This window comes from Pelodiscus sinensis, chromosome 1 (genome assembly GCF_052426305.1).
Source record: "Pelodiscus sinensis isolate ZL-2025 chromosome 1, ASM5242630v1, whole genome shotgun sequence".
NCBI lineage: Eukaryota > Metazoa > Chordata > Testudines > Trionychidae > Pelodiscus > Pelodiscus sinensis.
Window position 1 is genome coordinate 252,234,798 of NC_143052.1, and position 15,199 is coordinate 252,249,996.

General features: G+C 40.6%; 1 protein-coding gene across 1 annotated transcript in view; it reads left to right on the forward strand.

Moving 5' to 3' along the window:
- The window catches only part of NALCN (sodium leak channel, non-selective), a 366,003-nt gene that overhangs the window by 311,965 nt on the left and 38,839 nt on the right, over window positions 1-15,199 (forward strand). Inside the window, exons 21-28 of the mRNA XM_075918747.2 lie at window positions 704-795; window positions 1,042-1,164; window positions 4,552-4,608; window positions 4,910-5,030; window positions 5,131-5,262; window positions 7,797-7,964; window positions 10,141-10,245; window positions 13,776-13,882. Of these exons, the coding sequence (XP_075774862.1) occupies window positions 704-795; window positions 1,042-1,164; window positions 4,552-4,608; window positions 4,910-5,030; window positions 5,131-5,262; window positions 7,797-7,964; window positions 10,141-10,245; window positions 13,776-13,882 (905 nt within the window). The remainder of the gene's footprint in view (window positions 1-703; window positions 796-1,041; window positions 1,165-4,551; window positions 4,609-4,909; window positions 5,031-5,130; window positions 5,263-7,796; window positions 7,965-10,140; window positions 10,246-13,775; window positions 13,883-15,199) is intronic.

The window sequence follows — 15,199 nt, forward strand, 5'->3', positions numbered from 1 at the left end:
GCCCATCAGTTTTGTGAGACTTATTGGGCAAAAACCTTGCAGTTTTCTACAAGCTTTGAGGAGACAAAACAGGCATTAATTTCACTGTGGCATATTTCTCTGATTTTGCCAAGGAGAATTTCAAGACCAAAATGGGACTTCTCAGTCCCTTTAGTTTTATGCTCTCATATTCTTTTCTAGAAGTAGAGAATAAGTAAGAAATACTACTCTTACTTTGTCTAAGGCCAGAAGTAACTGTTAGCACCATGGCGGGAACAAACTAAGAAAGCAGTTGTGAGGTAACACATTGCTTCCCCCATTAAAACCAGCTCAGCTCCACTAGCTCTGATAGTTCTAGCCTCTTCAATCCACTCCCTGTGCAGCTTTTTCATAGATGCTTTTCTCCCTTTGTGTTTGAACCAGCAATACACACAATCTGCTCAGTAGACTGAAACAGAGCCTTATGCCGCCACCTATTCCCCTATGTAAGCTCAATCTTGCTTGTAACAACTTCATTTGGGTTACACAAAGGAATTCACAACAAAATTTGTCTTTCTGAAAGTAACCAAGCATGTGCTGTAGCACATGCATCCAGTATGCTTGGTTTACATGATTTATAGTGCATTTAAAGTGAGGACTTTACAATATGAATATTTTAGTGTAAAATGCCGTACCTTACTTTCATCTTTAAAGATCTCATTTTAAGTAATTGTTTTGCCTCTAGCATTCTAACACAGTGAGATACAGAAATGCACAGAGAGAAGACAGTGAGATCAAAATGATCCAGGAAAAAAAAGAACAAGCTGAAATGAAAAGGTATTTAGAAACCAAAGGTCTGAAAATGCACTTTTCAATTTGAAATGTTTATATTATATTATATTATATTATATTATATTATATTATATTATATTATATTATATTATATTATATTATATTATATTATATTATATGATGGGGGGCAAAAATCTAATAGCTTCAATAAAATGAAAACAAAATTATAATGGATATTTTGATGGCTCTCTTTTGCCTAATATTAAATATGTTATGTATTATTTTTCAAAGGAAAGTCCAAGAGGAGGAGTTGCGAGAGAATCATCCATATTTTGATAAGCCACTTTTCATAGTTGGTCGAGAACACAGATTCAGGAATTTTTGTCGGGTGGTTGTGCGAGCTCGCTTTAACGCGTGAGTGTATTCCCTTTCAATAGTGAGTTCAGCCAAATATTTTCTTAAGGGCTAGTGTATTTATGTTGAAAGGACGATATGTGCAACTGGCCTATAGCAGGTAGGAGTTAAAGTAGACGTGATATAACCGAATTGCCAAAGATTGGGTCAGGAGTGGTGAAGAGAATGGTATCTGTTTTTTACATTTTAAAATATATTGATTTCAGTAATAACACAGTGTACAATACTCACTTTATATTTATTCTTACTACTGTAACCCTTCTGCCAGGACAAGTTAATTGCAGCAAGGGCCGGGTTCAATATCTAGGGGTCTCCTCCCAACAACATAATACAACACTGGCTCGAGCCCCCACCCAGTAACCTGGGAAATCTTACATACACCCCGGGTGCCTCAAAGAGGCAATTCTTTCCCTCTCGCAAGCACAGAGCCGTGGTATAGCAGCAAATCTTTAATAACACAAGGTAACCGACATCAGCATTGAAGTGGGAAAACACCACAACTCAGATTCATAAACCAGATATGAGCAAAGACCCACCCTCCCAGCCACAAATCACCCAAGGTCCCTGTCGGGGGGCTCGCCCCTGTCTTGGCGTTGCCACCCCCATCCGTGGCCTAATTCGGCCCGTCTGGGCCTAGCCCTCAGTACACTGCCCCCCTCTTAGGGGAAATACGGCCCACTGGCCTAGTTCCAAAGTACAATGCCCCTCTCTTAGGGGAAATACGGCCCACTGGCCTAGGTCCAAAGTACAATGCCCCTCTCTTAGGGGAAATACGGCCCACTGGCCTAGTCCTCAGTTTACAGGCCCAGAGGCCTAGTCCACAGTTTGTTACCCCGGTCCCCACTTGCCAGGGTCTCGGGCAGCAGGTGTAGGGGGGTCCGGGCCCTCCCTCTCCACCGGACCCTGACCCAGGGCCCTAGTAGTTTCGGGTGTTTCCCACCACTGGCTCGGCGGGGGCTCCTCCCCGCAACGCCCCGAGCCCTCAGGGGCTTCTACAGCTCCCTGCCCTGGGTCGCTCCCTACCCCTGCTCGCAGCCTGACGCGGTCCCACCTGTCGGCGTCGGTCGACGGGCTGTATTGGTACTTCCCCTGGCAGCCGCAGAGTTGGCGGAGTCCGGTCCGGCGCTCGGGTCACGGGGGATCGGTCGGTGGCTCCGGCGTTGGGGCCGAGCCCGGCTGAGGCCCGGCAGCAGCCCGATCAGCTACCTTGGCGACTCCCTCTCTGGCCAGTGGTTGCTAGCTTCAGCTCGGGTCACAGTCTGCCCCTTCTGAGCAGGCCAGCAGCCTTTTGTACCTTTGCTCCCTTTGGAGCATGCCCAGTAGGGCTGTGCGGGTGGGGCCCTCTCCGCCCCAGCACCAGGTGGTTTTCCTGGGCTTGAGTGTGGGGTGGGGCCACCCCGTCACAGTCCCCAAAAGTCCAACACCCCATGTTGTTCATTCTAGAGTACTCAAAGAACAACATGTGCTGGGTCATCATTCAGGATTGCTATAACATGAAATGTATGGCAGAATTTGGGTAAAACAGAGCAAGAGACATACAATTCTCCCCCAAGTAGCTGAGTGACAAATTTAATTAACACATTATTTTTTAATGAGCATCATCAGATGGAAGAAGCATACGAATGTCTAGCATATCTGGCACATAAATACGATGTGATGCCGGTTACAAACATGCCATGCAAACACCTGTTCTCACTTTCAGGTGGCATTGTAAAAGGTGAGCAGCATTTTCTCCCATAAATGTAAACAAGCTTGTTTGGCTGAGAGGGACATGATAGTGGTTTTCAGGTATCTAAAAGGGTGTTACAAGGAGGAGGGAGAAAAATTGTTCTCCTTGGCCTCTGATGATAGGACAAGAAGCAAAGGGCTTAAACTGCAGCAAAGGAGGTTTAGGTTGGACATTAGGAAAAACTTCCTAACTGTCAGGGTGGTTAAACACTGGAATAAGTTGCCTAGGGAGGTTGTGGAATCTCCATTTCTGGAGATATTTAAGAGCAGTTTAGACGGACATCTATAAGGGATGGTGTAGGTGGTACTGGGTCCTGCTGTGAGGGCAGGGGACTGGACTTGATGATCTCTCGAGGTCCCTTCCAGTTCTAGTGTTCTATGATTCTATGATTGACTACACAAGAAGTAGGACTGAGTGTAGTTGCAACACAGTATACAATACATATGAAAATGTACAAAAACATACAAAATATTTAATACATTTCAGTTAGTATTCTATTGTTTAACTGTGATTAATTGTCATTAAGTTTTTCACTAATTTTGTGAGTTAACTGATTAATCAACAGTCCTAATGTGCATGTGTTTACTACATGAAGCCCTCTTGAAATGAAACCTTCCCTCTCACAACGGAAGAATATCTCTATAAGGAGATATTCATGATGGACCTTACCCTGAGAAGTGCTGAGCAGGTTCATTTGCATTACAGTCCTCTCAAAGCCTCTCAGACGTAGATCATGCAAGCAGAATTACATTGTGAACAGTGGAAAGCACTGAAAAAAAATTGAGACTTTCGTTTTGCTTCACTACACATGGATTTTCCCTACGTCCAGTTCATTAGGACTGTGTTCTTCAGTATGTATAGATGCTCCTTTGTTCTCAGTTTCTCAGGATAAGTACCATTGAAAGCAACCAGGGTTTCACCATGTAACTGGGAGCAAAAGTGTGTTCATACCTGGGATTTAGAAGATAGTATTAAGAGGTCATTTTGAGTTTTATAGATTAATATTGTTAAGCTTGGAGACTTTTTATATCAATAGATTTAAGAGTCAAGAAATTAGTTGAGAAATACCTGGGAATATTAATGAGAAAATTATTGAGTCTGGAAAAGAGAAGCTTAAATATTATTAAGTAATTAAAGAAGATTGGGCCAAAAAACAAATCCACTTTATACCAGCAGAGGACCTTGCCAATTAATTCTGATACAAGAGGAAAGGGCTTTTAGGGAAACTCTTTGAAACATTAAGTTGTATGTTAGGTGGGTTGTTTCTCTCAGAAAACCAAAACCAAATAAAGCAAGTTATTAATTGTAATAGCTGGACTCATCCTTAATTAAAATTTAAATTAAAAGTTTTCAAAAGTCATCCTAGAGTTATCTTGCTCAGAGCTGTGCCATAAATTAAACTGCTGCTAACTGTTTTGATTGGAAATTTGACCTAAAATTACCTGAAACAAAAATTGAGTATGTAAAACTTACAACAACTTTTTTATAAAATATAGCATTTGAGCACTAAGTCATTATAGAATATGTCATGGTTGTCAGGCATTAAGCTAGACAGTTAATTGCTTTGAGGTGATGCATGCACACTACCATTATAATAATAGCCACAAAAAATGCAATTTAAATTGCTGAATTTTAAATATCTCATTTCCTTTTTATAGTTCTAAAACAGATCCTGTTACCGGAGCTGTGAAAAATACCAAGTACCATCAGCTCTAGTAAGCATTGCAAAAATAATTTCATTTGTTTGATTACATTTTGCATTGTACTTTTTGTATTGTACTTTTTGGCTTAACATTTCTTTTTCTTTTGGGGAGGATTATTTCTTTTGTTACATATCTTTCATTACTTTTCTAGTTTTACTATGCATTTCTGACATGGTGAAAATTTTCAAATGTCTCCCTCTAGAGTTAATTGATTTTTTACAGAAAACACCTTAGCTAAACTGTATGTTTAAAAGATATTTGATGATACTGGACACGTTTCTCTTTAATGATTGTCCTTGTATATTTTTGACAGTGATTTGCTGGGATTGGTTACTTACCTGGACTGGGTTATGATCATTGTTACCATATGCTCCTGCATTTCTATGATGTTTGAATCCCCCTTTAGAAGAGTTATGCATGCTCCAACACTCCAGGTATCATTACTGAATCAACTAACAATAATGAAGCACAACCGTCCTATTTTTCTCCACTGCTTATTACTAAATTATGTTTGATCTCCGGTTTGATTTCCAGATTGCTGAATATGTTTTTGTAATATTCATGAGCATTGAGCTTAATCTGAAGATTATGGCAGATGGCTTGTTTTTTACACCAACAGCTGTCATAAGAGACTTTGGAGGAGTCATGGATATATTTATATATCTTGTAAGTTTTGAAATTTAAATACTTTTTGTAACATTTTTTATTTTCATTTTTCTGAATATGAAGTTATTAAACATTCGGGGACTTTTTTACAAAATGAAAGCAGACAGAACCATGAGGGTCATTTGAGCAAACTCTGTCACCATAGTTTCATATGCAAACTTGACAACTGTAGCTACGAATGTGTATTTAAGTACCTGAATATTGACTTGCATCCCAAATTGTAGTAAATGCATGAGCTAATATAAGTTTCCCCTTTCATGATCATTTTTCTCTGTGTATCTATTTACTTATCTTATTGCATCCAACTTCAGTTCCTCCCAAGTTTAGATCCCTAACTGGATCCTACTTCATCCTTTTTGTGTAGGGAAATCTATGTGTGTAGCTGACTCTTCATTCATTCCTTGCTTTCCCATCTCAACCACCACTTTCCTTCTATAGAGAAGCTATTACCAGAAGTTGCAGTTAGGGATGAATCAGAGTTGACTGCCTATAGTGGATGGTCAAAAATTTTCCGGTAGAAAAGGCAGTTGTGTTGAATTTGAAGCATTTTGCAGAAACCTATTAACTATAACTAAATTTGCAATGGGGAAAAGTTGAAATGAATTACATTTTTTTCCTTTTGTTTTTCAAAATGTTTCATTTCAACAGTATAGTTTTGATACTTTTAGCTATGATTTTTATATTAAATTAAAATACCTTTAATATATCTTTACATATATTTAATTTTTATATATTATAATGTTTTGAATGTATCAAAATGAAACATTTTTATCTTCTTGAAGCAAAGCATTTTGATAGTCCCAGACCAGTATGTTTGTTCTACAGGAAGTTTCAAATTTTACATTTTTGGTATAGAAGAAATCAGATTGCAAAATATCAGAAATTCTCCTGCAATGGAAATATTATTTTCTGAACATCTCTAAATTTTACCTTTTCTTTTATTTGTAAAGCACTGTGACCGCTGATGGCAGCAGATGAGCAATATATAGTAATAATCAAACCCAAAAAACAAGCAAACAATGAAATCAGCGACTAATTTATTGCGATATAAAATATTTTTTCACTCTGAAGCGAGCTGCTAATTTGATAGGTTTGACTAACTCTTGGAGAGATTCAAATAATAAAATCATAGACTATTGGAACTGGAAGGAACCTTAAGAAGTCACCAACTCCAATCCCCTGCACTCATAGCAGGACCAACCACCATCTAGATCATCCTAGACAGGTGTTTGTCTAACCTGCTCTTAAAAATTTCCATTGATGGAGATTGCACAGCAACCCTAAGCAATTTATTCTAGTGCTTAACCACCCTGACAATTAGGAATCCCATTGTTTCTTGTCCTATCATCTGAGCTTAAAGAGAATCATTTTTCTCCTTCCTTAAAAGCTGTCATTATGTCCCTTCCCAGTCTTCTCTTTTCCAAACTAAACAAGCCCATTTCTTTCAGTATTTCCACATGGTTCATGTTTTCTAGATCTTTAATAATTTTTGTTGCTCTTCTCTGGCCCTAATCTGATTTGTCTACTTCTTTCCTGAAATGTGGCACCCAGAACTGGACACAGTACTCCAGTTGAGGCCTAAGCATCACAAAGTAGAGTGGAAATATTACTTCCCATGTCTTGCTTACATCACTCCTGTTAATACATCCCAAAATGATGTTTGTTTGTTTTTCAACAGTGTCACACTGTTGACTCATATTTAGATTATAGTCCACTATGACCCTTAGATCTCTTAGGGTACGTCTAGACTACATGGCTCCGTCGACGGAGCCATGTAGATTTGTTGTTTTGGCAAAGGCAAATGAAGCCATGATTTAAATGATCGTGGCTTCATTTACATTTACATGGCTGCCGCGCTGAGCCAACAAACAGCTGATCAGCTGTTTGTCGGCTCGCGCGCTAGTCTGGACATTCCCCCTGTTGACATCAAAGCCCTTTGTCGGCAGCCCCGGTAAACCTCATCCCACGAGGAATAATGGGGCTGCCAACAAAGGGCTTTGATGTCGGCAGGGGAGCATCCAGACTAGCGCGCTGAGCGGACAAACAGCTGATCAGCTGTTTGTCGGCTCAGCGCGGCAGCCATGTAAATTTATATTGAAGCCGCGATCATTTAAATCGCGGCTTCATTTGACTTTGCCTATGTGTCTAATCTACATGCCTCTGACGACAGAGGCATGTAGTCTAGACACAACCTTACTGCAGTAATCTTTCCTAAACAGTAATTTCCCATTTTTTGTATGTGAAACTTATTGTTCCTTCCTAAGTGGAGTACTTTGCATTCCACTTTCAAATTTTCAACCAGTTCCTCCCTATTTGTTAAAATCAAATCCCGAACAGCTTCCCCCTAGTAGCTTTCTCAGCCTTCTGAAATAAACATGCCAGAATTACCTGTAATATTGCTTCCTACTAGTAAACCCCAAAAGAGACACTTATGAGTTTGGATGGGATGTTCTATTTTATCATACTTGGTTAAATAATGTATTGTAATCTGGATTGCTCATTGTTTCCCCCATCCTCACCCCAACCCCTCCCAGGTAAGTTTGATATTCCTTTGCTGGATGCCTCAGAATGTTCCTGCTAAATCCGGAGCTCAGCTCTTAATGATACTACGATGCCTTCGACCCCTTCGCATTTTCAAGCTGGTGCCGCAAATGAGGAAAGTTGTACGAGAGCTGTTTAGTGGCTTCAAGGAAATCTTCTTGGTATGCCAGTTATTTTGTTCTTATGATCAAATAAGATGGAGAAGAGTCATGATGTAAAATACAATTCTTTAATTCCAGTTTGGATTTTACTATTTTTGTAGCAGTTGCAGTTTGTTTATACTTCATAGCGAAAACATGTTGCGCAAGTACCATTGGAGTTTAAAAGAAACAAGTAAAAAAGAAATTACCAATATAAAGTGCATTCATTTTTATCCATATTAATAAGGATTCAGTAATAGTTCTTTCAGAAGTGACTTTGTTTATTCGGTATATCTTAGGTCAGATGTAGACCGTAGGATTATCGAGAGGTAATATAACCCTAGGTCACAATTTCTGCTGGGGGAAAAGAATGAGAGATTGGCTGCTATGAGGCTGATCTACCGAAACCTAAGTAAAGTCAAATTTGCAAAGACAAGAGTACCTGTCTCTGCCAGGTCTTGTTCTGGAGAGAATCTGCCCCGATTGTCACACTGGAAATGGTGGTAGGTAGAATTGCCTAGAAAACAAGAATTATGTCTCATATTTCTCTCTTTTTTTTAAGTTTTGGCATTTGGTTTTGTTCCTTGTTGAAATAAAAGCAAGATCTTTTGAAATGTTTTTGGATAAATGAGTGGCTGGATTCCACCCCCACCCCCTCTCATACACACACATATCTTAGTCAGAATAGCCAATGATCAAGTGATTATAGCACCTACCTGTGACATGGGCGAGCAAGCTTCAGAACTCTGTTTGAGACCCCAGTAACCATTATTACTGTTTCAGGAAGAAGAGCTTCCCAAGTGATATGTGTTTGTTACAGAATTTTTTTCAGGACCAGGTCTCAAGTCTTTGCGAGAGTGATAAGATTTTAGACAGAGTAAACATGAGGGTTATAAATGAACTCTTGCAATTTTATCGAATATATCTATTATAGACTGTGTTATGTATTCATGGCTAGTACGTGATTATACAGATTGAACCTCCTTGATCCAGCACCCTTGGGACCTGACTGATCCTGGACCAGGGAATTTGCTGGACATGGGGAGGTCAATGCTCTGGGTTCTCCACTTTTCCTCCTGGCCACCATGCTGCCTCCTGGGGCTCTGCTCTCTTCATGGGGGCGGAGTACTCCGCTTTCCTCCCTTCCCTCATGGCTCTGTGGCTACCCAGGGCTCTGCTTTTGCCCCATGGCTGTGCTGCCTCTGGGGAGGAGAGACTCCATGCTCTGCCCATTGATTCCACTGCCGCCAGGGGCAAGCCCCAGGGGCCGTGTGCCCAGAATTCCACACTCCTACACAGAAGCCCCCTGCCACGTGAGGCTCTCCCCAGCAGCCCCACACCTGGAGTTTCCCACTCCACCCAGCAGCCCTGCTGCCACCAAGGGGTCTCCCCCCAGCAGCCCTGCTGCAGCCTGGGACACCACACTCTGCCTGCCCTAGTTTGGCAATACTCCTGGCCCCACGTGGTCACCCCGATGATGCTGGACCAGGGGTGTTGTCAGACTAGGAAAGTCCAAATTCTGAAGTGTCAACCTGTAATACATAAACTAGTCTCTTAATAAAGAAGCAAGGCTCATTAGTTTAAGGTCAGTATTCAACTTTATTTCTGTTACAGCATGTTAAGATGTTTACATTATAATTCATTTATGTCTGACTCCTTCATGTAGCTGCTCTGCTGTTACAGAGACAATACAAATAATAATAAGAGTGACAGTGGTTGCTGGGTCAGGGCCTACAATAAAGGCCAAGAACTTAAGCTTCATAGGACAATCAATAAATAAACAAAAAACAGTGCATGTCTGATTGAAAAAGCCAAAATTAGTATTGAATGCAATGATATTTCAAGTTGCTGAAATGGTATCACCAAAAAGACATGGTAACAAAAGTTTTAAACCTTAAAAAAACTACCTTTATCAGTTTAAATGGTGATATTTTTATAAAATATGCATTCAAAATCATAATACATAATTCATAAGTCATCATTCATAACACAAAGGAGTTTAGGGAGAGCTCCTTTTTTTAAAGTTTGGAGCCAGACCTTCTAGTGCAGCTGAAGTTGGAATTGCAATGGCCAAAAACTCAGTGAAGCAGAGATGGTGCCTGTCATAAGGCTAATTCTTGGACTGCACCGGAGGATCTAGCCCTTCACTTCTAGTCTGTATGAGAAAAGTTTGACTGTATGTATATCACTTTCACAGGTGTCTATTCTTTTGCTGACATTAATGCTTGTTTTTGCAAGCTTTGGAGTTCAGCTTTTTGCTGGGAAACTGGCCAAGTGCAATGATCCGCACATCATCGCAAGGGTAAGAACTGCTTTTCTGTTTCAGAATACTATATATTCCACCCTCTGCACCTGTGGGCAATGCAGAAAACAAATGGAAAAAACAAGCATTCAGTATGAAAAGGAGAGACTGGGTGGCATTTCATGTATCAAATGGTTGTTTTAAATTGAAGCTGAAAATAGAAAATAAGCTATCATCACCTGTTGATACCCTATTGTACATCTGGAAAGGTGCATGCAGTAGATAAAGATTTGCTTACAGTCCTAAAAAGCATAAGCCAAAATTTTCAGACCTAGGTACCACAGTTAGGCTCCATAGAGTGGGATTTTCAAAAGAACCTAAGTGATTTAGAAGCATAAAATGACCTTGACAGATTGGAGAACTGGTCTGGAATAAAATGGCATTTAATCAAGACAAGTGTAAGTACCACACTTAAGAAGGAAACATCTATATACAACTACAAGATGGGTGGTAGTGCTGCTGAAAAATGTCTGAGAATTAGAGTGGATCACAGACTGAATCTGAGCCAGTAGTATGATGGAGTTGCCAAGAGGTAATATTCTGAGGCATGTTAACGGAAGTGTTGTATGCTATACACAAGAACTAATTATTCTCTTGCATTGGCACTGGTGAGGTCTCAGCTGGAGTACTGTGTCCCATTCTGGGCTCCACATCTTAGAAAAAATTGTATGAATTGGAGAAAATCCAGAGGAGGGCAACAAAAATGATAAGAAATATTTAGAAAACCTGACTTATGAGACAAGTTTTAAAAAAAACTGGGCATGTTTCATCCCTTTGAAAAGATGGCTGAGGGAGGACCTGATAATAACCTTCAAATATGTTAAGGACTATTATAAAGAGCACAGTGATCACTTGCTCTCCATGTCCACTCTCCAAGAAGTTATGGGTTTAATCTTCAGCAAGGGAAATTTAGGTAGTAAGAAAAAATTCTAACTAGAAGGATAGTTAATCTCTGAAATAGGCTTCCAATGATGGACATTGTCATTGGAGGTTTATAACAGGTTAGACAAATATTTGTCAGCAAAGGTCCAGATCCACTTGGTCCTTCCTCAGCATGAGGGGAGGACTAGATGTCCTCTCCAGGTTTCTCCCAACTAGATGTTTAAGATGATTCTAAACATCCTGCTGACTTTCCATACGATTTGTGCTCCTAACAGAAGGTCCCCACATAAAATGATGCTGTGGTGCAGCTACACCAGTGCAACTTTGCCACTGTAGCACGTCTATGCCAATGCTACCTACCCAACTGATGGGAGAAGCCCTCCTATGTAATTAATCTACCTCCCTGGAATGTTGTCCATCATTACTCTTACTGTTCCTCGTCTGATTAGTGATAGAAAGTATAGGTATGCATAGCGGACTACATGTAATTCCAGGAGGTTGATGTGAAATGTAGACATGAGGGGATGACTACATGTAAGTATCCAAAATGGTAGAGCTTAGAAAAAGGGAACACCCAAGCAGACCTCCATGGACAGGCTGGGTCCACATGCCTGGTGAGTCCTTCACCTTTACTTGTATCCAGAGCTGTTTATTCAGGCTGTGCCTGTGGGGTGTGTATGCTGTTCATAGCCAGCCCTAGAGGCAGTGCATATTTAATCTGGAGTTAATATAAGGTCACGTTATGATCACACCTGAAGTTCTTATCCCAAGTTCTTATCAATCTCTTTCCATCTAAACCACTCTATCCACCTTCCTTCCTTCTTCTGTAAACCACATGGCAAACAGCATGGATGCCATACAAGCACTAGCCATTTACCTTGACAGAATTAAATCATTCAGAGAGTCACCACGCATATACTCTCTGATGCTGAAAGACCAAAGAGGTTGATCATTTCCAAACAGCATCTGTCAAAACGGATCTTGGAATCCATCCATCTTTGCTACCAGTGACACAAACTCCGGCCCACACCTGGAATTCATATGCATTCCTCTCACTCGCTGTCCACCTTGATAGCTTTTCTAAATAACATGCTAACTACTGGCATTTGTAAGGCAGCCACCTTGGGTGTCGAAAACCACATTTAAACAACATTGTGCAATCATCCATGGCATGGCATCACATGCCATACTAGGACACACTGTACTGTCCTCCTTAGTAGACATCACCCAACCATCCACCTAAGGGCTCTATTCTATACTCAACTACTGTAGAGCACCAGAGGGACACTTCTTGAAGAAGAGAAGGTTACCCACCCTATGCAGTAGCTGAGATTCTTTGAGATGTATGTCCCTATGGATGCTCTACTACCTCTGCTTCAGAGCTCAAATGCAAGCTCTGTGGAAGAGAAGGAAGAGACGGTGGTTGGACCACACGGCACTACATAGCCACCACTCCCAGCGTGAGACAGGGAGGAGTAGATGGAAGATCTCTGATCCCAAACATGAGGACACTACTGCACCTACAGTGGAGAACCCATAAGGACACACATCTCAAAGCACCTCTGTTACTGCCCAGGGTGAGTAAATCTCCCTTCCATGTCTTTTTCCTATTTTCTTTTACAATATACACTGCTTTATTTGGGAGATTATGATTGTAAGAATTGAAAGAAGGGTCACTGAAGAAGGACATTTTAGGAAGTGGCTTGAATGAAGAGAAGGTTGTTATGCAGTGCCAAAAGAATGAGAGTGCCAAGCATTTGGAGAAGTCATGAGAAAAATACCAAGTTCATGATATTTGAGCCCTCAAGAGCCAGACTAATGGTGATGAAAAGTACTAGCCAGTATTACAGAGCCTATGAGAAGCAGATTAGTAGCAGCTTTCCACTTGCAGTGGAGAGGAACCAAGAATCACATAAACACCATGACATTCTTGAAAAAGAAGCCAAAAGCTGAACAAATTTGTAGATTTACTAGCCCTTTCAATCTTAGGCTATGTCTATACTGGCAAGTTATTGTGCAAGAACATCTTGCGCAAGGGTTCTTTTGCAAGAACTCTTGCGCAGGAACACGTCCACACTGCCATGTGCGAGATGTGCTTTTGCGCAAGAGCATCCTTGGCAGTGTGGACGCTCTCTTGAACAAGAAAACTCTCATGGCCATTTTAGCCATAGGGGTTTCTTGCGCAAAAAAATCCTGCCGAGCGTTCACACTGCCCTCTTGCGCAAGAGCTCCTGTGCAAGAGAGCTTACACCTGTTAGAAAAGTGCGTAGCTCTTGCGCAAGAAGTCCTCTCTTACCACGCCATACTGTAAATTTCCTTGCGCGAGAGCAGACGGGCAGTGTGGATACTCTGCGGATTCTTGCGCAAGAATGGCCATTCTTGCGCAAGAAGCCGCGAGTGTAGATATAGCCTTAGAGGGGACTTTGCAATGCAAAGTGACAACTCAACATTTTAACTGCTCATGATGTATCTTCCCTGCAGATGAAAATGTTCAGTTTCCAATGCTATTAATCCAGTACCTAAAAATAACCCTTTTGTTCCATTTATGCTGTTTTATACTGCCTTATTTATTGTGCTGTTTATGGTATACTGTATCCACACCTCTCTGCAGGCTTATATTTCACCTAATATACTTTATTTTACTATAGGAAGATTGTCATGGCATCTTCCGCATAAATGTAAGTGTTTCAAAAAATCTGAATTTAAAGCTAAGACCTGGAGAGAAAAAACCTGGATTTTGGGTGCCACGTGTGTGGTGAGTACTTATAATTTGGCCAATCTTTTTTGGATAGTTCATTTGTTAATCTGCTCCTGGATCCAAACATTGCAGAACTGTAATGCTGAAACTAGTAAATAAAACTGGTGTCAAACCAATCTGGTTTCCTGACCAACCTGAGGGAAGTGCAGAAAAGGCAAACAGGCTGCCTATTACTGTACATACATACAGGTATTTCCTATTTTACACACAAGGAAATATTGTGGTTATGGCTGTCAAGCAATTAAGAAAATTAATCGTGATTTGAAAAATTAATCACAGTTAATTGCACAATTAATAATACTGTTAAACAATAATAGAATACCATTTATTTAAATATTTTGGATGTTTTCTACATTTTAAAATATACTGATTTTAGTTACAACACAGAATACACACACTATATTATTATTTTTATTACAAATATTTGATATAAAAATAAAATTAATAGGATTTTTTTCAATTCACCCAAGTACTATAGGGCAGTTATTTTCTCATTAAAGTTGAACTTACAAATGTAGAATTGTGTTACAAAAAATCTGCATTCAAAAATAAAACAATGTAAAATTTTAAAGCCCACAAGTCCACGCAGTCCTACTTCTTGTTCAGCCAGTCACTCAAGAACAGGTGTTCACATGGCACTCTTGTAGCTGACAAGATATTTACATGCCAGATGTACTAAAAATTCATGTGACCCTGTATGCTTTGATTAACATTCCAGAAGACATGCATCCTTGCTGATGTGGTAATGGTCCAAACCAAAGCAGACTGACACATGTTCATTTTCATCATCTTGAGTCAGAAGCCACCAGCAGAAAGTTTGGGCTCTGCAGTTTCTGCATCAGAATGTTGTTCTTTTAAGACTATGAGAAGATTTACCTGCTATTGCCTGGGTCCTTAACTCAAAGAAGTTTTGGTTTTTCTTCATTTAAATAATTGTTCTGGGGAAGGGCGGTGGATGAGGAGTTCAGTATGCAGACTGCCCTGGAAAGAGAGGACAACCCGATCTCTTCTCTCACTGCAACGGCTTGGGGCCAGGTGAGAAGCTCTTCTCCGTGGCAGCTGCAGCAGGTATAGCTGGGGGAAAGGTACATATCCCTCAGATGGAAGACAGACAGACACATTCAAACAGACAACATTTCTGAAATATATAGTAGATAGCTGTCCCCTTCTCTACTTCTGCCCCCTGCTGGGCTAATGTGGTTTTAGTAGTCCGGTCCCCATCTATGGCCTCTTGCTATTTCCCTGTGGTCATTCTGCAGTACATGTTGGACCTCTCTGGTCTGGCACCCTCTGGACCTGAGTTTGCCAGACCAG